The 21,566-nt window shown below is 47.1% G+C and overlaps 1 protein-coding gene across 4 annotated transcripts in view; it reads right to left on the bottom strand.

Annotated features, from left to right (window-relative positions):
• nlrc3 (NLR family, CARD domain containing 3) overlaps positions 1-21,566 on the bottom strand; it is an 82,340-nt gene that overhangs the window by 1,276 nt on the left and 59,498 nt on the right. For 3 of the 4 annotated variants that reach the window (XM_072269255.1, XM_072269258.1, XM_072269256.1), the window contains 12 exons: positions 21,448-21,531; positions 19,696-19,779; positions 19,195-19,278; positions 18,125-18,217; positions 15,294-15,377; positions 14,244-14,327; positions 12,975-13,058; positions 11,938-12,021; positions 10,807-10,890; positions 5,292-5,375; positions 2,309-2,392; positions 472-555 (listed from right to left, as the gene is read on the bottom strand). In XM_072269255.1, coding sequence (XP_072125356.1) covers positions 472-555; positions 2,309-2,392; positions 5,292-5,375; positions 10,807-10,890; positions 11,938-12,021; positions 12,975-13,058; positions 14,244-14,327; positions 15,294-15,377; positions 18,125-18,217; positions 19,195-19,278; positions 19,696-19,779; positions 21,448-21,531 — 1,017 coding nt within the window. The remainder of the gene's footprint in view (positions 1-471; positions 556-2,308; positions 2,393-5,291; positions 5,376-10,806; positions 10,891-11,937; positions 12,022-12,974; positions 13,059-14,243; positions 14,328-15,293; positions 15,378-18,124; positions 18,218-19,194; positions 19,279-19,695; positions 19,780-21,447; positions 21,532-21,566) is intronic. The other variant, XM_072269257.1, reaches the window with a different exon arrangement.

Genomic DNA, 21,566 nt, shown 5'->3' with positions numbered 1-21,566 from the left:
CATGATTAGTCAGGGTGTCAAAGGTAATGGGAGAGAAGGGTTTAAGTGGGATAGTAAATCAGCCATGATAGAACAGTGGAACAGACTCAATAGGCCAAATGGCCCTTTTCTGCTCATTTGTTTTATGGTGATGTGGTCTTATGGAAAGTGGGCTGAATGAATAATTGAATTAACATAGGTGCTTGATGGTTGGCACATTCTCCAACATTGGCCTAATACTAACGGATAGATGAAGGAGTGAGTACACCTATCTCATGGCCCAGACTGCTCTTTCTGCTGCTGGAGTGGGTGTGGGGTGAGCTTCTGACAGGGATATAGCGATCCTCCCAGCAGACAACTCACATTGAGTCCTGTCCTCTTCAACTGTGCATAGAGAGCTGAGGTCACCAGGGCTTCTTTGCCCTCTGTAGTTCACTGGGGGAACAGACTGAGTGTGAAGCGAGTCAGAACATGGAACATGGAGACACTTACTTGATGTGGGCAAGACTGGGATTATACTTCAATGCAATTGCAATGCACATCGCCCCATCCAGACCCAACGAGTTCTCCTGAAGGCTACAAGGCAACAGATGCAGGAATCAACAATCGAGCATAGACAGATTAATTTGTCAAATGCACCCTGTTTGCATGAAGTTCCCAGAGTAACCGGTGTACATGGTAATAATAAGAACATAGAATATTCCAACACAGTACAGTCTCTTTGGCCCGTGACTTGTGACAATCTTTAAACCTGCACAACCCCTTCCCTTCCATTGTTCTATCAACCATGTGCCAATCTAAGAGGCTCTGAAATGTCCCTAATGAATCTGCCTTTACCACCACCCACCACTCTGACATCCCCCTATACTTCCCTCCTGTCACCTTAAAATGATGCCCCCTCATAGTACCCTGGGAAAAAAACTGACTGTCCACTCGGCCCATGCTCCTTATCACCTTGTATGCCTCTACCAAGTCACCTCTCATCCTCCTTTGCTTCAAAGAGAAATGCCCTACCTCACTCAACCTATGCTCTCCCATCCAGGCAGCATCCTGGTAAATCTCCTCTGCACCCTCTAAAGGTTCCACAACGTTCTTATAATGAAGTTCAAAGTAAATTTATTATAAAAATACATATATATCACCATATACACCCCTGAGATTCATTTCCTTGCGGGCATACTCAACAAATCCATGACAGTATAACCATAATAGAATCAATGAAAGACTGCACCAACATGGGCAATCAGCCAGTGATGTGACAACCAGAACTGAACACATTACTCCAAGTATGGTCTAGCCAGAGCTGCAACATCACCTTACAACTCGAACTCAATTCCTCTATTAATAAACCCTAATAACCCTCTCAACCTGCCCGGCAGCTTTGAGAGATGTATGGACATGGGCCCAAAAATCCCTCCATTCCTTCACTCTGCTAAGAAACCCGAATAAATGTAACAACAGCAGAATGGTACAAAGATTAGTTGAGAATTTCAAATGGATGTCTGGATTTCGACTTGGATTTCCTGCTTTAACGTGATCTGAGTGGAAAGGGCAAGGCTAATGAAACATTTCCATCATTGGTCCACAGTACTTCCTTCTCTAATCCAATAAATGGGAGAATCCTGGAAACACTCACCATCTCATCAGCAAAGGCCCTCTAAGCCCAGCACATCCAGACACTGACACAGGTCTGTGCATTTTCAGCACTGAGGTAGGGATCTGTCCACTGCACTATCTGCTTCAAGTCTCACTGAGGTATCCAATCCCAGACACTAGTTTGCGGCCTCTTGTCATTTGGTGAATTCCTCAGTAATAAAAGAAGTTCTCTGATGTTGTTCAGAGAAGGAAACCGCCAACCTTGCCAATTGGTCTCTTTTACCTTTGTCATAGAGTACTGCAGCACAGGAACAGGCCTTTCAGAACCATTCTTCTCTCTAGTCCCGTCTACCTGCACCCGGACCATAGCCCTCCAAACCCATCCCATCCATGTACTTACCCTAGCTTCTCTTACATGTTGACATCAAACTCACATCCACCACTTGCGCTGGGAGCTTGTTCCACACTCTGTGGAGAAGTTCCTCCTCAAATTCCCCTTAAATATTTCACCTTTCACTGAGATTTCTCTCAGGTACAGAACCACAACTTACTCATCTCTTAGTTAATATGACCTGCAGAAGGTCAGACACTGCCTGCTCCACTGGAACTGATTCTAGTCCAAACCCTGGAGCTCTGTGGAACACACCAAGGTGCTAGAAGGCCCCACTTAGTTCAACCACAGTGACTGTTTTCCAGAATGTAAGTGAAACTGGGTAAAGAAGAGGACACATACTTGAGAGTCTGGAGGCTGTTGTTGACTTTCAGGCCCGCAGCAATTGCCTTCACCCCAGCCACGCCTACAGCATTCCCTCGGAGACTGGAACAGACCAAAGGACATTCAGCTCTCAGGAACATGCCTACACACACATGAGAACAGAACATGCTCCCATAACCCAAGATGTCTTGGATTTTAATATCTAGTGTAAATGTATAGGAACTGTTGATTGAAAAGTTAGGTGTAGAGAAAGTTAAGAACTAAGAGTGCTATTGAGCATAGATGCTGCCTGCCTGACAAATAAGGAGCATTTGATGGCTCTAGACCTATACTCATAGAGAAGTACAGCTCAGAAACAGGCCCTTTGACCCATCTAGTCCATGCTGAAACCACTTAAGCTGCCTACTCCCATTGGCCTGCACCAGAGCCATGTACCTATCCAAACTTCTCTTAAATGTGGAAATCACCTCCCCTGCACCACTCGTACTGGCAGCTCATTCCACATGTTCATGACCCTCTGAGTGAAGAAGTTTCCCCTCATGTTCCCTTAAACCTTTTACCTTTCATCCTTAACCCATGACCTCCAGTTGTTGTCCCATCCAACCTCAGTGGAAAAAGTCTGCTTGTATTTACTCTATGTCCTTCACGATTTTGTATACCTCTATCAAATCCTCTCAGTCTTTATGTTCTAAAGAATACAGTCCTAACCTATTCAATGTTTCCTTATAACTCAGGCCCTCCAGACCTGGCAACATCCTTGAAAATTTTCCCTGTCCTCTTTCAACCTTGTTTACGTCTTTCCTATAGCTAAGTGACCAAAACTGCACACAATACTCCAAGTTAAGCCTCACCAACGTCTTCAACATAACATCCCATCTCCTGTACTCAATACTTTGATCTATGAAGGCCAATGTGTCAAAAGCTCTCTTTACAACCCTATCTACCTGTGACGCCACTTTCAATGGATTATGATCTGTATTCCCAAATCTCTCTGTTCTACCACACTCCTCAGTGCCCTACCGTTCACTGTGTAAGACCTACCCTGGTTGGTCCTAACAAAGTGTAAAACCTCACACTTGTCTGCATTAAATTCCATCTGTCATTTTTCAGCTCATTTTTCCAGCTGATGCAGATCCCTCTGCAAACCATGATAGACTCCCTTATTGTCCACTACATCCCCAATCCTGGTGTAATTCGCAAACTTGCTGATCCAGTTAACCACATCATCCAGATCATTGATATAGATGACAAACAACAACAGACCCAGCACTGATCCCTGTGGCACTCCACTAGTCACAGGCCTCCACTCAGAGAGGCAACCCTCTACCACCACTAACAACAGGAATTCTGCAGATGCTGGAAATTCAAGCAACACACATCAAAGTTGCTGGTGAACGCAGCAGGCCAGGCAGCATCTGTAGGAAGAGGTGCAGTCGACGTTTCAGGCCGAGACCCTTCGTCAGGACGGTTAGTGCTATAGATGCTGCCTGGCCTGCTGCGTTCACCAGCAACTTTGATGTGTGTTGCTTCTACCACCACCCTCTGGTATCTCCCACAAAGTCATTGTCTAATCGTGAAAGCTGAGTGACTGAACCTTCGTGACCAGCCTCCCATACAGGACCTTGTCAAATGCCTTACTAAAGTTCATGTAGACAACATCCACTGCCTTGCCTTCCTCCACTTCCCTGGGAACTTCCTCGAACAATTCTATAAGATTGTTAGACATAATCTACCATGCACAAAGCCATGCTGACTATCCTCAATCAGTCCACGTCTATCCATATATTTACATATCCAGTCCCATAGAATAACTTCCAGTAACTTTCTACAACTAATGTCAGACTCACCAGCCTATAATTTCCTGGTTTATGTTTAGAGCCTTTTTTTAAAACAGTGAAACAACATTGGCTATCCTCCAATCCTCTGGTACCTCCCCTGTTGCTAAGGATGATCTAAATATCTCATCTAGGACCCCATAGGGTCTGAGAGAACACCTTGTCAGGCCCTGGGGATTTATCCACCCTGATTTTCCTCAGGGTAGCAAACACCTCCTCGGCTGTAATCTGTACAGGGTCTGTAAAGTTGATGCCACTTTGCACCACTTCTATAGACTGTGTCCATCTCCTGAGTAAATACAGATGCAAAGAATTCATTTAAGATCTTCCCCATCTGATCTGGCTCCACACATGGATTGCCATTTTGATCTTCCAGAGGACCAATTTTATCCTTTGCAATCCCTTTGATCTTAACATACCTGTAGAATCCCTTAGGATTCCCCTTCACCTTGTCTGCCAGGGCAACTTCATGCCTTCTTTTAGCCTTCCTGATTTCTTCTTAAGTATTCCCTTGCATTTCTTATATTCCATAAGCACCTCATTTGTTCCTGCTTGTCTATACGTGCTATGTACTTCTCTTTTTTCTCTTAACCAGGGCCTCAGTATCTCTTGAAAACCAAGGTTCCCTAAACTTGCTAGAGTTTGGAAGAATGAGGGTGGGATCTCATTCAAACCTATCGAATATTGAAAAGCCTGGATAGAGTGGACATGGAGAGATGTTTCCAATAGTGGTAGCAATGAAAACAGAGATGAGGAGAAAGTTCTTCAGCCAGAGGGTTGTGAATCTGTGGAATTTTTGTTGCCAGAGATAGCTGTGGAGGCCAAGTCATTGGGTATATTTAAAGCAGAGTTTGGTAGGTTCTTGATTATTCAGGGCATCAAAAGTTACAGGAAGAAGGCAGGAGAATGGGGATGAGAGGGATAATAAATCAGCCGGGGTGGAATGGCAGAGCAGACTCAATGGGCTGTATAGCCTAATTCTGCTTCTATATCTTGTGGTCTGACCTGCTGGATTCCTCCAGAATTTTGCGTGTGTTGCTGTTCTGAGGACCTAGAAACATCACCAAGGCTCAGGGTCAACCCCCACTGAGGTTCTCCCAACTTCCCTGTCTCTTGGGCATCAAACGATCATGAATGCAGAGATAGAGTAACAGGAATGTACTCACTCCAGCGTGGTCAGGCTCCTGTTCACTGCGAGGGCTTCGGCCAAGGCCTTGGCACCTCGTTCACCCACGGACGTTCCCTGTAGGCTAGAGCAAAGGAACCAGTCAACAACACAGCTTCATATTCCAACACAGAAGGACAGCTCAACCAACAGAAAACAACGAGTTATACCAGTATTTACAGCAACAACTAACATGGAAAGAATCAGAATGAACACAAAAGGAGGCATCAAGTCTGTGGAGGCTCCTGAACAATACCTTTGTGCTATTCCCCAGCTTGTTTCCACAGGACAGGAACTTATTCCTCTTAAAATTCCATAAAACTCTTTTGGACCAGTGTGTGGAGTTTTGTCTCTTACCAGATGCGGCTGGGCGATCTGGAAGACCATGTAAGGAATCTGGAGCAGCAGCTGGATGACCTTCGACTCATAAGGGAGAATGAGGCAGTCATAGATGAGAGCTACAGGGAGGTAGTCACACCTAGGCTGCCAGAAGCAGGTCGTTGGGTGACAGTCAGAGGGGGGAAAGCGAAGGTGAGCAGACAGGTAGTGCAGAGCACCCCTGTAGCCATTCCCCTGAATAATAAGTTTACCGTCCTGGATACTGTTGGCAGGGATGACCGACCAGGTGTGAGCCATGGTGGCAGGGCCTCCGGCACTGAGTCTGACCCTGTGGTGCAGAAGGGTGGGACCGCGAAGAGGAGAGCTGTCGTCATTGGAGACTCTATAGTCAGGGGAGCAGACAGGAGATTTTGTGGACGTGAGAAGGACACCCGCATGGTTTGTTGCTTCCCAGGTGCCAGGGTCCGGGATGTCTCTGACCGGGTGCACGACATCCTGGTACAAGAGGGAAAGCAACCAGAAGTCGTTTTACCTGTTGGCACCAACGACATAGGCAGAAAGAGGGATGAGGTCCTGAAGTGTGAGTTTCGGAAACTAGGCAGAAGGCTGAAGAACAGGACCTCAAGGGTGGCGTTCTCAGGATTGCTGCCAGTGCTACGTGACAGAGATGGTAAGAATTGGAGGAGATGGCAGTTGAATGCGTGGCTGAGGAGTTGGTGCAGGGAGCAGGGTTTTAGATTTTTAGATCATTGGGATCTCTTCTGGGGAAGGTGGGACCTGTACAGATTGGATGGGTTGCACCTGAACTCGAGGGGGAGCAATATCCTTACAGGTAGGTTTGCTAGCATGGTTTGGGAGGGTTTAAACTAATTTGCAAGAGGGATGGAACCCGGAGTGATAGAGCAGTGAAAGAAGTGCATGGAGTAAAGCCAGATCTAACATATAGAGAGGCTTTGAGGAAAGAGAAGCAGAATAGACAGTGTAAAGACAGTAAGGTAGAAGGGCTGAAATGTGTGTACCTCAATGCAAGAAGCATCAGGAACAAAGGTGATGAACTGAGAGCTTCGATATATACATGGAATTATGATGTAGTGGCCATTACAGAGACTTGGCTGGCACCAGGGCAGGAATGGATTCTCAATATTCCTGGATTTCAGTGCTTTAAAAGGGATAGAGAGGGGGGGGAAGGGAGGAGGGGTGGCATTACTGGTCAGGGATACTATGTCAGCTACAGAAAGGGTGAGTAATGTAGCAGGATAGGTGGAAGTCAGGAACAGGAAGGGAGCAGTTACTCTACTGGGGGTATTCTATAGGCCCCCTGGTAGCAGCAGAAATACAGAGGAGCAGATTGGGAGGCAGATTTTGGAAAGGTGCAAAGATAACAGGGTTGTTATCATGGGTGACTTTAACTTCCCTAATATTGATTGGCACCTGATTAGTTCCAAGGATTTGGATGGAGCAAAGTTTGTTAAGTGTTTCCAGGACAGATTCCTGTCACAGTATGTTGACAGGCCGACTAGGGGTAATGCCATACTAGATCTAGTATTAGGTAACGAACCGGGTCAGGTCACAGATCTCTCAGTGGGTGAGCATCTGGGGGACAGTGACCACCACTCCCCGGCCTTTATAATTATCATGGAAAAGGATAGAATCAGAGAGGACAGGAAAATTTTTAATTGGGGAAGGGCAAATTATGAGGCTATAAGGCTAGAACTTGCGGATGTGAATTGAGATGATGTATTTGCAGGGAAATGTACTATGGACATGTGGTCAATGTTTAGAGATCTCTTGCAGGATGTTAGGGATAAATTTGTCCCGGTGAGGAAGATAAAGAATGGTAGGGTGAAGGATCCATGGGTGACAAGTGAGGTGGAAAATCTAGTCAGGTGGAAGAAGGCGGCATACATGAGGTTTAGGAAGCAAGGATCAGATGGGTCTATTGAGGAATATAGGGTAGCAAGAAAGGAGCTTAAGAAGGGGCTGAGGAGAGCAAGAAGGGGGCGTGAGAAGGCCTTGGCGAGTAGGGTAAAGGAAAACCCCAAGGCATTCTTCAATTATGTGAAGAAAAAAAGGATAACAGGAGTTGAAGGTAGGACCGATTAGAGATAAAGGTGGGAAGATGTGTCTGGAGGCTGTGGAAGTGAGCGAGGTCCTCAATGAATACTTCTGTTCGATATTCACCAATGAGAGGGAACTTGATGACAGTGAGGACAATATGAGTGAGGTTGATTTTCTGGAGCATGTTGATATTAAGGGAGAGGAGGTGTTGGAGTTATTAAAATACATTGGGATGGATAAGTCCCTGGGGCCTGATGGAATATTCCCCAGGCTGCTCCACGAGACAAGGGAAGAGACTGCTGAGCCTCTGGCTAGGATCTTTATGTCCTTGTTGTCTACAGGAATGGTACCAGAGAATTGGAGGGAGGCGAATGTTGTCCCCTTGTTCAAAAAGGTAGTAGGGATAGTCTGGGTAATTATAGATCAGTGAGCCTTACGTCTGTGGTGGGAAAGATTCTTAGAGATAGGATCTATGGGCATTTAGAGAATCATGGTCTGATCAGGGACAGTCAGCATGGCTTTGTGAAAGGCAGATCGTGTCTAACAAGCCTGATAAAGTTCTTTGAGGAGGTGACCAGGCATATAGATGAGGGTAGTGCAGTGGATGTGATCTATATGGATTTTAGTAAGGCATTAGACAAGGTTCCACACAGTAGGCTTATTCAGAAAGTCAGAAGGCATGGGATCCAGGGAAGTTTGGCCAGGTGGATTCAAAAGTGACTTGCCTGCAGAAAGCAGAGGGTCGTGGTGGAGGGAGTACATTTGGACTGGAGGGTTGTGACTAGTGGTGTCCCACAAGGATCGGTTCTGGGACCTCTACTTTTCGTGATTTTTATTAATGACCTGGATGTGAGGGTAGAAGGGTGGGTTGGCAAGTTTGAAGATGACACAAAGGTTGGTGGTGTTGCAGATAGTGTAGGGGATTATCAAAGATTGCAGAGAGACATTGATAGGACGCAGAAGTGGGCTGAGAAGTGGCAGATGGAGTTCAACCTGGAGAAGTGTGAGGTGGTACACTTTGGAAGGACAAACTCCAAGTCAGAGTACAAAGTAAATGGCAGGATACTTGGTAGTGTGGAGGAGCAGAGGGATCTGGGGGTACATGTCCACAGATCCCTGAAAGTTGCCTCACAGGTAGATAGGGTAGTTAAGAAAGCTTATGGGGTGCTAGCTTTCATAAGTCGAGGGATAGAGTTTAAGAGTTGCGAGGTAATGATGCAGCTCTATAAAACTCTGGTTAGGCTACACTTGGAGTACTGTGTCCAGTTCTGGTCACCTCACTATAAGAAGGATGTGGAAGCATTGGAAAGGGTACAGAGGAGATTTACCAGGATGCTGCCTGGTTTAGAGAGTATGGATTATGATCAGAGATTAAGGGAGCTGGGGCTTTACTCTTTGGAGAGAAGGAAGATGAGAGGAGACATGATAGAGGTATACAAGATATTAGGAGGAATAGATAGAGTGGATAGCCAGTGCCTCTTCCCCAGGGCACCACTGCTCAATACAAGCAGACATGGCTTTAAGGTAAGGGGTGGGAAGTTCAAGGGGGATATTAGAGGAAGGTTTTTTTCTCAGAGAGTGGTTGGTGCGTGGAATGTACTGCCTGAGTCAGTGGTAGAGGCAGATACACTAGTGAAATTTAACAGACTACTAGACAAGTATATGGAGGAATTTAAGGTTGGGGGGGTTATATGGGAGGCAGGGTTTGAGGGTCGGCACAACATTGTGGGCCGAAGGGCCTGTAGTGTGCTGTACTATTCTATGTTCTATGTTCTTTCTAGGAATGGAGAGGGTGTGGTGAAAGGTCACTACAGATCCATACTTGGCCCAGCATGTCTGTAACGTGAAGGGAGCTTTTATAACTGTTTATATTCATACATTTCAAAGGAAGAGAGAGGACTACATTGAGATTTATAAACTGCTAGGACTGGACAGATGTTCCAGTGGGTGGGAAGCCCAGAACCAAACGTCAGAACTGAGGACTGGGTGAAGAGAAAGTTCTTCTTCTAACAGGAAATGAGTCTGTAGATCGAACATTAACTGTGTTTAACAAGTTAGATATCACAGAGGAGAAAGCAGAAACAAACACTGACGTTAGATAATCAGCCCCGATCACATTGAATGTTGGAACAGACTCAAAATGGCCTCTTCCTGCTCCTCATTTCCAGATTCCTGGTAAGGAGGGAGCTGTTCAAAATCACACTGGTCATTTCTCTATGGAAGTCTGGAGGGAAGAGTGTACCAAGCTGCAGTGATCAGGAACCTTGCCTGAACGCATTCACTTATCAAGGAAACAGTATCATCGAGCTGTGGAAAGGAGCAGGGGTGGCAACTAGGAGGAGTAAAGGCTGAGGGTGCTGTAGAACACTTCTGTCTTCTGATCCTTCCAATCTGGACACAATCCTGGCTTGGAACTGTCGCATTGCTCCTTTAATTCAACAAGATGTTATCTGACTGAAACATGCAAAATCTGTGATGAACTTTTAAAGGTAGACATGGGATGTTTCATGTGTCTGATTTGAATGGTCAGCCATTCAGGACAAGGTGAAGAGAGGTTTGTGGGAGAAGTTTAGGAATTCTTTACCCAAGGGCTGTGGAGGGTCTGTGGATTTGGGATAGGGAGAGGATCGTCTCTATTGAAAACACATTGTTCCAGGTTTGAATATTAAAGACATAAAGGGTATGAAGGTGTGTCAGAACTGGCACTGAGGTGGAAGATAAAAGACTTAAGATTAAGTATTAGCTTTATTACTCACATGTACACTGCAACACAGAGTGAAATGTGTCTGTTTGTGTCAATGATGTGCTGGGGGTGGTGGGGGGGTCACACTTCCAGCACCAACGTAGTACGCCCACATCTTCCAGCACCCTAACCCAAACGTCTTTGGAATGTGGGAGGAAACCCACGTGGTGACATGGAAAATGTATGAACTCCTTACAGACAGCAGTGGGAATTGAACCTCAAACACTGGTGCGTAAGGCTTTACACTAATGGTTACGTTACTATTTAGTTACTGAATTTGAGAGTGACCACAAAGGAACGACCTCTTCCATTGCTGTTTCCTTTGACCTGATATTCTTCTACCAGTGCTCAAAGTGAACAAACTACAGAAACTTACTAGAGGGAGGTCAGCACTGAGTTATATTTCAGTGCAGCCGAGAGTGCGATGATTCCTTCATCTCCAATGCTATTTTCCTGGAGGCTGGAAGGTAAATAAGCCCATGTGATTAACATGCTATCCTCAGCAGGGATATCAGTAATACAACGTTACGGGACACAGACCACAACTCTCATGCTGCTGTTCCAGTAATCCTGGAACCCCTTCCTTTCTCACCGATATTTCAGGTCATGGAGAGTTAACCTGCCCTTCAGCCCATCGAGTCACTGCTAACCATCACCCATTTATGTCAATTTTACACTAATCCCACATTTTTAATTCTTCTCCAGAATCTACCCCTCGCCCACACACAATAGTCACTTAACACCTCTGACATGCAGGTTTCAGGATATGGGAGGAAACCGGAGCACCCAGGGGAAACCCACATGGTCAATCCCCACCCAATCCCCTGCCCTCTGCTCTCAAATCCTCGGCACCTCTGGCAATACTGATTCATGATGGAAAACAGATTATTGTGCTTGTGGGATCTTGCTGAACATAGACCATGCTGTATTTCCCACATTGCCCCAGTGATGACTTCATTCAACAGCCGGCAGGGGCCTGAGGTAGAGACTGTGTACCAAGGGCAACAAGACAGCGAGGTTAACCCTACATCCTGAGATTAAACTCTGCAAAGGCTCTGACCTTGGTCTCACTGCAGTTCAACTAGAGGAGGGGAGGGAGGGAGGGAGAGAGGGGGGAGGGAGGGAGAGAGGGGGGAGGGAGGGAGAGAGGGGGAAGTCTCAGTGGATTTCAGATGTGGACAGTGATAAGGAGAGGGAGAACAGGGGAAGGAGAGGGAGAACGGGGGAGGGAGAGGGAGAACGGGGGAGGGAGAGGGAGAACGGGGGAGGGAGAGGGAGAACGGGGGAGGGAGAGGGAGAACGGGGGAGGGAGAGGGAGAACGGGGAGGGAGAGGGAGAACGGGGAGGGAGAGGGAGAACGGGGAGGGAGAGGGAGAACGGGGAGGGAGAGGGAGAGGGAGAATGGGGACTTACTCAAGGCTGGTGAGAGTACAGTTGGATTGTTGTATACAAGCTAAAGGCTCTGACTTCGGTCTCACTGCAGTAAGGAGGGGGAGAGGGGACTTACTCAAGGCTGGTGATGCTATGGTTCGACCGTAGTGCACGAGCTAAAGCTTTGGCAGATTCCGGACTGATGAAATTCCACTGAAGGCTGAAAGAGAATGTGAACAGACTTTGAACCTCATCAGCCTCTCATAGACAAACTCCAAATCTAGTTCCATGGGTACACAAGAAAGCAATTTAAACCATTTCCACCTTTATAAGTCTAACCTTATGATATCTGCCTGGTCAAGGCTCTCAGACTGGCCCCTATCTGCAGGGCTGGAAAGTTTCCATTGCAGATGCCACGCTGGGCCCAGAGTTGGCAATGTAAACAACGGCCAACACCTGGAGCTGGCACATCTAGCAGGCCCACAACCAAAATGCCCCTTTCTCCAGCAGTTTCCCAGTATGAGGGGTTTATGGTGCAGGGGAACAGATAAAAAATAAGATGATGTGGAGGTGGTGGGAGGGGCCGTTCCAAGGGGCTGGAGAGTTGTCCAATTCAGAAACAGGCCCTTCAGTTGAGCACCTTCGCTCCATCCACCAAAAATGGAATGTCCCAGTGGTCCTATCTCCATTCCCATTCTGACACATCGGTTCGTAGCCTCCTCTTTTGCCACAATGAGGCCACTCTCAGGGTGGAGGAGCAACACCTCATATTCCATCTGGGTAGCCTCCAACCTGATGGAATGAACTTCAATTTCTCCTTCTAGAAAACAAATTCTCTCTCACTTCTCTCTTCAATTCTCTACTTTGGCCTCTGACCTCTTCTCACCTGCCTGTCACTTCCCCTGATTCCTGTCCTCCTTCCCTTTCTCCCATGGTTCACTCTCCTCTCCTATCAGAATCCTTCTTCTCCAGCCCTTTGCATTTCCCACCTGCCTTGCTTCACCTGTCACCTTCCCCAACAGCACCAACTCCCCACCCTCCTCCATTTCCTGGAACAGTGGCCCAGCCAGTGATGGGACAAACGCAAGCCTGAACTCGTCAGTTAGGGTCTGGTCCAGTGATCCAGACACACACACACACACGCACACAAAAGGCAGAGGGTTCATGACTTACTGCAGAGAAGTGAGGGTCTGGTTCTCCTGAACAGCGGAAGCGATGGCTTCTGTCCCTTCATCGTGTAGCAGATTTGCTGTTAAACTGAAACCAAAAAAAGAGAACACTGACACTGGGAGCAGCGTCTACTGTGCAGAGGCATCTCAGACCCTTCCTGCCATTTCGGCAGGGAGCTTGAGCACAGAATTTATCTCCTTTGTGCTATTTATATTTGATCAGATATGAGGGAAGGAGCAGGATTGCCCTCTCAAAGGTATTCGGGAAAATATGGAGTCCTGGAGCTGGAACAGCCTGGAACCACACATTTCAGCCCAACTCATCCATATCGACTGAGGTGCCTCTCCAGCTTGTGCCATTTGGTCACGTTTTGCCCATGTCCCTCTAAACCGGCCGCCAATGTCACAAAACAAAATATCTCATGTGAAATAAGTCAGTGCTAATAAACCTGATTCTGAACTTCCCTGTCCAAATATCTTTTAAATGTTGTAATTGTACTCAGCTCTACCTCTTCCTCTGACAGCTCATTCCATATACCATCCTCCTCCTGAGAAAATCTTGCACCTCAGGTTCCCCTCTCACCTCCAACTTTGTCGTCAAGTTTTAAACTCCCTTACCCGTGAAAAGATGACCATCCCCCTTTATCTAAGCCCCTCATGCTTATATTTTTTTATTTAGAGATACAGGCTGCACCACTCAATTATACCCATCCGACTAATTAACCTACTAACCCATACACCTTTGAAATGTGGCAGGAAACCTGAGCACCCGGAGGAAACCCACACGGTCACGGGGAGAACGTACAAACTCCTAAAAGACAATGGTGAAAATTGAACACAGGTTGCTGATGCTAACTGCTACACACCATGCCCCCCCCCCAAACATCTACAAAGTCTCCTCGGTCTTCCCACTCCAGGGATAACAATCCCAACCTATCCAGCGTCTCCTTATAACCCAAGCTCTCCAGTTCTGGTAATGTCCCTGATGAATCTTCTCTGTAGCTTCTCCAGCTTAATCACATCTACAGTAACCAGTATGGCAGACAACACAGACAACAAAATGTTCGCTGCCATTCTTCTCAACACAGACTCCAATTATTCCCAATTAACTGGTGCAAGACCTGACCAGTCCTGGATATGTCAATTGTGATAGCACACAGGTCATATTTGTAATTTTAAAGGCCTCTCATTCTACAAATACACAAATGGAGCTGGACACTCCCAAAGATCATTCTTTACAGATGCGACGGAGAAGATTGGCTATCAGACTTACTCCAAGCTCCTCAGCACCTTGTTTGCACGTAGCGCATTTGCAATTTCCCTGGCTCCATTCAGGCCGATGGAATTCTCTCGCAGACTGGAAATGGAAAGACACGGAATATCATTCCTGTCTCTCATCACCCTCTTAGAGTTACATGGTCCACTTAGTCTGTGCCACCATGAAGCACCTGTCTGCCACAATCTGACACCAATCCCATTTCATTCTCCCCACATCCCCATCGACCCTCCCCTCATCCCCACCGACCATCCCCATCGACCCTCCCCTCATCCCCACCGACCATCCCCATCGACCCTCCCCTCAGCCCCACCGACCCTCCCCTCATCCCCACCGATCATCCCCTCATCCCCACCGACCCTCCCCTCATCCCCACCGACCATCCCCACCGACCCTCCCCTCATCCACATCGACCCTCCCCTCATCGCCACCGACCATCCCCATCGACCCTCCCCTCATCCCCACCGACCCTCCCCATCGACCCTCCCCTCAGCCCCACCGACCCTCCCCTCATCCCCATCGACCCTCCCCTCATCCCCACCGACCCTCCCCTCAGCCCCACCGACCCTCCCCTCATCCCCACCAACCATCCCCATCGACCCTCCCCTCATCCCCACCGACCCTCCCCACCGACCCTCCCCATCGACTCTCCCCTCATCCCCACCGACCCTCCCCATCGACTCTCCCCTCATCCCCACCGACCATCCCCATCTACCCTCCCCTCACCCCCACTGACCCTCGATTGTGAATCTGTACAGATGGCTGTGGAGGCCAACTCATTGAGTATATTTAAAGCAGAGGTTGGTAGGTTCTTTATTAGTCAGGATGTCAAAGGTAATGGGGAGAAGACAGGAGAAACGAGTTAATAAATCAGCCATGATGTAATGGCAGAGCAGACTTGATGGGCTGAACGGCCTAATTCTGTTCCTATATCTTATGGATTCTGTCAGCACTCCTCATTCACTCAGTGACAGTCAACAACAGGTCACTCTTCTGCCCAGAGCCCACTGAGAAAGGGGACAGGGATCCCCATATCTGTAGAATTACCTCAGGTCGATGAGACCTTCGTTGAGCTTAAGAGCTGCTGTCAATGCAGTCGCACCATTGTTACTGATGGAATTACTCTGGAGGCTGGAGGAAGGAAAATATACAAGTCAGAGTCAATGGCTGAGAATGTGAACTCTATATGGTCTGTATTACGCACACAGCAATCAACGCTTAAGATCCAGAGACAATTCCCACAGGTAACAGACCGCTTCTCCTCGTTCACAGCTCTAAGGGACAAGCAGCCTAACACTGAGACAGGTTATGAGGCAGAGAGGCAAGAGTAGAAGGAATAAATATGACTACTTTTTTTTAAATGAGAGGAGAATTCAAAGGGACTTGGGAGTCTTTGTGCAGGATTTCCTAAGGTTAACTTGCAGGTTGAGTCAGTGGTTAGGAAGGCAAATGCAATGTTAATGTTCATGTCAAGAGGACTAGAATATAAGAGCAGGGATGTAATGCTGAGGCTTTATAAGGCACTGGTCAGATGGCACTCGGAGTATTATGAGCAGTTTTGGGCCCTTTATCCGTGAAAGGATATGCTGGCCTTGGAGAGAGCCCAAAGAAAGTTCACAAAAATTAATCTGGAAATAAAAGGGTTAATGTTTGAGGAGCATTTGATGGCTCTGGACCTGTACTCACTGGAGATTAGAAGATTGAAACCCATTGAATATCAAAACGGCCTGGACGTGGAGAGGAAATGTAGGAGCAAAGAGCACAGCCTCAGAATACAGGGACATCACTTTAGAACAGCTGAGGAGAATTCCTTTAGCCGGAGAATGGTGAATCTGTGGAATCTGTTGCCACAAAAAGCTGTCGAGGCTAAGTCATTGGGTATATTTAAAGCAGAGTTTGGTAGGTTCTTGATTTGTAAGGGTATTGAAGGCTACAGGGAAAAGACAGAAATGGAACCAAAATAACTTAACAAGGCATATGAACAGTAAAGGGGCTGAAAGACCAGAAGATATAGGAGCAGAATTAGGCCATTTGGCCCATCGAATTTGTTCCACCATTCCATCATGGCTGATCCATTTTTCCTCTCAGCCCCAATCTCCTGCCTTCTCCCCATATCCTTTCATACCCTGACCAATCAAGAATCTATCAACCACTGCCTTAAATGTACATAAACACTTGGCCTCCACAAATGTCTGTGATAACAAATTCCATAAATTTGTCACTCTCTGGCTAAAGAAATGCTTCCTCATCTCCATTCTAAAAGGATGCCCCTCTTTTCTGAGGTTGTGTCCTCTGGTTTTAGAGTATCCCACCATAGGAAACATCCTCTCCACATCCACTCTATCAAGGCCTTTCACCATTCAATAGGTTTCAATGTCACCCCTCATTCTTCTGAATTCTAGTGAATACAGGCCCAAAGCCATCAAACGCTCTTCATATGACAAGCCATTCAATCCTGGAATCATTTCATGAATCTTTGAATCCTCTCCAGTTTCATCATATCCTTTCTAAGCTAAGGGACCCAAAACTGCTCACAGTACTCCAAGTGAGGCCTCACTAGTGTTTTATAGAGTCACATTACATCCGTGCCTTTGTATTCTAGTTCTCTTGAAATGAATGCTAACATTGCATTTGTCTTCCTCACCATATATTGCACAAGACTCCCAAGTCCCTTTGCGACTCCGATTTTTGCATCTTATCTCCATTTAGAAAAGAGTCAACCCTTTCATTTCTTTGACCAAACTGCATGACAATACAATTCCTGACACTCCAGGCACTCCATCGGCCAATTCTTTGCCCAATCTTCTAACCAGTCTAAATCCTTCTGCAGCCTCTCTACTTCCTCAAAAGCACCTGCCCCTCCACCCATCTGCTTATCATCTGCATACTTTGCAACAAAGCCATCAATTCCATCATCCAAATCATTGACATATAATGTAAAAAGAATCAGTCCCAACACAGACCCCTGTGGAACACCACCAGTCGCCAGCAGTCAAATGAAAAAGGCCCCCTTTATTCCTACTCTTTGCCTCCTGTGAATCAGCTACTGCTTTATCCATGCTAGAATCTTTCCTGTAATACCGTGGGCTTGTAGCTTGTTAAGCAGCTCATCTGTGGCGCCTTGTCAAAGGCCTTCTGAAAATCACACCCTTAACTATCAACTCCAACATCTTCCCAACCACTGAGGTCAGACTAACTGGCCTATAGTTTCCTTCCTTCTGCCTCTCTCCCTTCTTGAAGTGACAGACATTTCCAATTTTCCAGTCCTCCAGAATTATTCCAGAACCTAGTGATTCTTGAAAGATCATTACTTATGCCTCCACAATCTCTTCAGCCACCTCTTTCAGAACTGGTGTACACCATCTGGTTCAGGTGGGAGGTGCAGTTGCCTGAGGACCGAGGGGGACCTACTGCAACCATCTGAACCTTCTTGTCCAACCTCCCATATGGGATCTTGTCAGTGCCTTGTTAAAGTTCATGTAGACAACATCCACTGCCTTGCCTTCATCTATGTTCCTGGTAAAATCTTCGAAAAACTCTATAAGATTGGTTAGATATGACCTACCACGCACAAAGCCATGCCAACTATCCCTAATCAGTCCATGTCTACCCAAATACTTATACCCAGTCCCTTGGAATACCTTCCAATATCTTTCCCACTGCTGATGCCAGGCTCACTGGCTAATAATTTCCTGAGTTTATTCTTAGAGGCTTTCTTAAACAGTGGAACATAGGCTAACCTTCCATCCTCCGGTACCTCACCTGTCCCTAAGGAAGATTTATTATGTCTGCTCGGACCCCGGCAGTTTCAGCACACCTCCCACAGGGTCCAAGGAGACACCTTGTCAGGCCCTGGGGATTTATCCACCCTTATTCACCTCAGGGCAGCAAACATCTCCTCCTTTGTAATCTGTATAGGGTCCATGAAGTCAAAGCTGCTTTGCCTCACTTCTATAGACTGTGTCCAACTCCTGAGTAAATACAAAAGCAAAAAATCTATTTAAGATCTCCCCCATCTCTTTTGGCTCCACATATGGATTACTATTCTGGTCTTCCAGAGGACCAATTTTGTCCCTTGCAATCCTTTTGCTCTTAACATATCAGTGGAATCCCTTACCTTCACCTTGTCTTCTAGGGCAAACTTATGCCTTCTTCTAACCTTCCTGATTTACTTCTCGTGTTCTGTTGCATTTTTTATACTCCATAAACATCTCATTTGTTCCTACTTGTCCATTCCTGCTGTGCACCTCCTTTTTTCCCTCTTAACCAGGGCCTCAATATCTCTTGCAAACTAAGGTTCCCTAGACCTGTTATCATTACCTTTTATTCTGAAAGGCATATACAAGCTTTGTACTCTCAAAATTTCACTTTTGGCGGCCTCCCACTTACCAAGTACATCTTTGTCAGAAAACATCCTGTCCCAATCCACACTTGCCAGATCTTTTCTGATACCATTAAAGTCGGCCTTTCTCCATGGTGAACTATTCCAGATAATTGGCTGTAGCTGGTTCCCTACCCTCACACTGCCCTACTCCTGAGGCCCCATTCACATGGTAGTGGACCAGGCCTGGTGCTGGGGAAGAACCAGGTAATCTCTCCTCCACCCTGTCCCACTCACACTGGGGTGGACCAGGCCTGGTACTACAGAAGGACCAAGGAATCTCCCCTGCCCTACTCACACAGAGGTGGACCAGATGCGGTGCTGGGGTATCTCCCCTCCACCCTGCCCCACTCACACAGAGGTGGACCAGGCCCAGTGCTGGGGAATCTCTCCTCCACCCTACCCCACTCACACTGGGGTGGACCAGGCCCGGTGCTACAGAAGGACCAGGGAACCTCCCCTTCACCATACCCTCCCCCTGAAGTTGGTCCTGAGATAAACAACCTCCCTCAAGAACCAGAGTATTTAAACGATTGGTGCTGATGGAGGATGTATTCAGGCACTTACTTTAGGGTAGCAAGACTTCTGTTTACTTTCAAGGCTTCGGCTATAGCACTCGCTCCAATATCTCCGATACAGTTACTGGACAGGCTGAAAAACAGGGCACAGAACAGGTATCAAACCATACCCTGGCTCAGGTACTACATACCAAGAGGGGATGATGGTGATTGGGTGGTGAAGTGCAGAAGCTGACGGTGATTGGGCAATGAGGATGTGGTGTGGATGGGATTGGTTGGTGAGGTGGAGTAGCTGATGGTTGATTGGGTGGTGAGAGGGAGGGGCTGATGGTGGTTGGGTGATGAGAACAAGGGTTTAATGGTGATTGGGTGATGAGGAGGAAGACTGATTGTGATTGGGTGCCGATATGAAGGGTCCGATGTGATTGGGTGATGAGGCAGTGAATGGGCAGTGAGGGGTCTAGGGTAGGTTAACCAGAGTAGGAAATATTTCAGCATCTGTTCAAGTACCAGCCCTGTAGTGAGATCCTGACCCTATGCTGGGACTCACTTTAGCTCCTTTAGGCTCCCATTACGTTTCAAGGCATTTGCGATCCGTTTTGCTCCTTCATGGTTGATGGAATTCTTCTGAAGGCTGAAAAGAGAGACAGGATCTGTGATTCACTCCTGGGTTCAGGTGTTTTCAGCAATTGTTGGAGGAGGGCTGCCTCCTGCTGTCCCTGCGGGTAAGGGGCTCCCACTGCGCTGCCAGGGAGGGAGCTTGACGATTTAGACCCAGGGAGGACCAGGGATATATTTCCAAGCCAGGATGCGGGTGACCTGCGGATGTGTGAAGGAGGGGAAGACGCTTGTGTGTCCCATAGGGCTTCACAGCCAAGCCTGATCTGCTGGGTCACAGTGAGTAAAACAGCAGTGGCTCATTTTCCCTTTAGTGCCTGGGCTATGTAGCCAAACTCTGGTCAGATTTATTTCTCCCAGGTACATCGAACCATACAGTGAAATGTGTCATTTGCGTTTACAACCAACACTCCCAAAGATGTGCTGGGGGCAGCCCGCAAGTGTTGCCACACTTTCCAGTACGTTCTCCCTGTGACCGTGTGGGTTTCCTCTGGGTGCTCCAGGTTCTACCCACAGTCCAAAGACGTACAGGTTAGATGTACGTGGGAGTAACTGGATGCTGCAGGCTTGTTGGGCTGGAAAGGCATGTTACCCTGCTGTAATCAAAATAAAATTTAGAGACACCCGATGGGCTGAATGGCCTATTTCTGATCCTGTATTTTATGGTCTTGTGGACCCCCATCAGGACAGTCCTCGCTGACACCCTACTGCCCAGATCTAGCTATCCAAGCCCTAGAGCAGTAGGAGGGATGAGATTCACTGCCTGTTCATCAGGAATCTGGAACCCACCAGGTCCCAGGCTGATTCTAGAGCCTCACCTTCACCCTGTGGCCAAGTGACCGGTGGCGGGTTATGGTGGGTCGAGGAGGGAGGGGTTGCTGACATTCAGTGTCGCCCTCTGAGGACCAGATTCACCAGCACCACCAGGAGAACCACAGGTCAGGGCCTGCTCATGCAAGGAAGTCAAAGTCAAAGTAAATTTATTACCCTTATAGAAAATAAAGAAATACAAGAGAATTTATGAAAAACAACCAACTTCTGACAAACAATCAATGTACAAAATACAATGTATACAAGAAGACAAATAATGCAAATAAAAGTTACGTAATACTGAAAACATGAATTATAGAGTCCTTGAAAGTGAAGTCTGGGTTGTGGGATCATTTCAGTGCTCTGATTCAGGAAGCTGTGGTTGAAGGGTAATAACTGTTCCTGAGCCTGGTAGTGTGAGGCCTGAGACTCCTGTACCTTCTGTTCAATGGTAGTAGTGAGAAGAGAGCGTGACTTGGATGGAGGAGGCCCTTGAAGATGGACGCTGCTTCCTTGTGGCAGCGATCCTGGTAGATGTGTTCGATGGTGGGGAGGGCTTTGCCTGTGATGGACTGGACTGTATCCACCACTTTCTGGAGACTTTTCCATTTCTGTGCACTGGCGTTTCCATACCAGTCAATATACTCTCCATCTTGCATCTAAAATAACCTGTCAAAGCTTTAGTTGACATGCCAAATCTGTGCAAACTTCTAAGGGAGTAGACATGCTGCTCTGCCTTCCTTGTCATGGCACTTATGTGCTTATCCCTGGACAGATCCTCTCATTGGAAATGCCAAAGAATTTTAAGTTACTGTGCCGGAAGTTGAGGGTAAATAGTGGGATCCAGGAGATGGCCAATGAATGGAAGACTTACTTCAGAATGGTTAGCTTCCGATTGACGTGAAGCGCCTCGGCTACGAACTTCGCTCCATCTTCACCGACAAAATTATTCTGAAGGCTGCAGGGAGAAGAAGGTGCACGTTAGTAGTGTGA

The sequence above is a fragment of the Mobula birostris genome, chromosome 9 (assembly GCF_030028105.1).
Source record: "Mobula birostris isolate sMobBir1 chromosome 9, sMobBir1.hap1, whole genome shotgun sequence".
In the NCBI taxonomy this organism is placed as follows: Eukaryota; Metazoa; Chordata; class Chondrichthyes; order Myliobatiformes; family Myliobatidae; genus Mobula; species Mobula birostris.
Note: the sequence above shows the minus strand (reverse complement) of the source record. Positions and strands in the feature narration are given on the sequence as shown.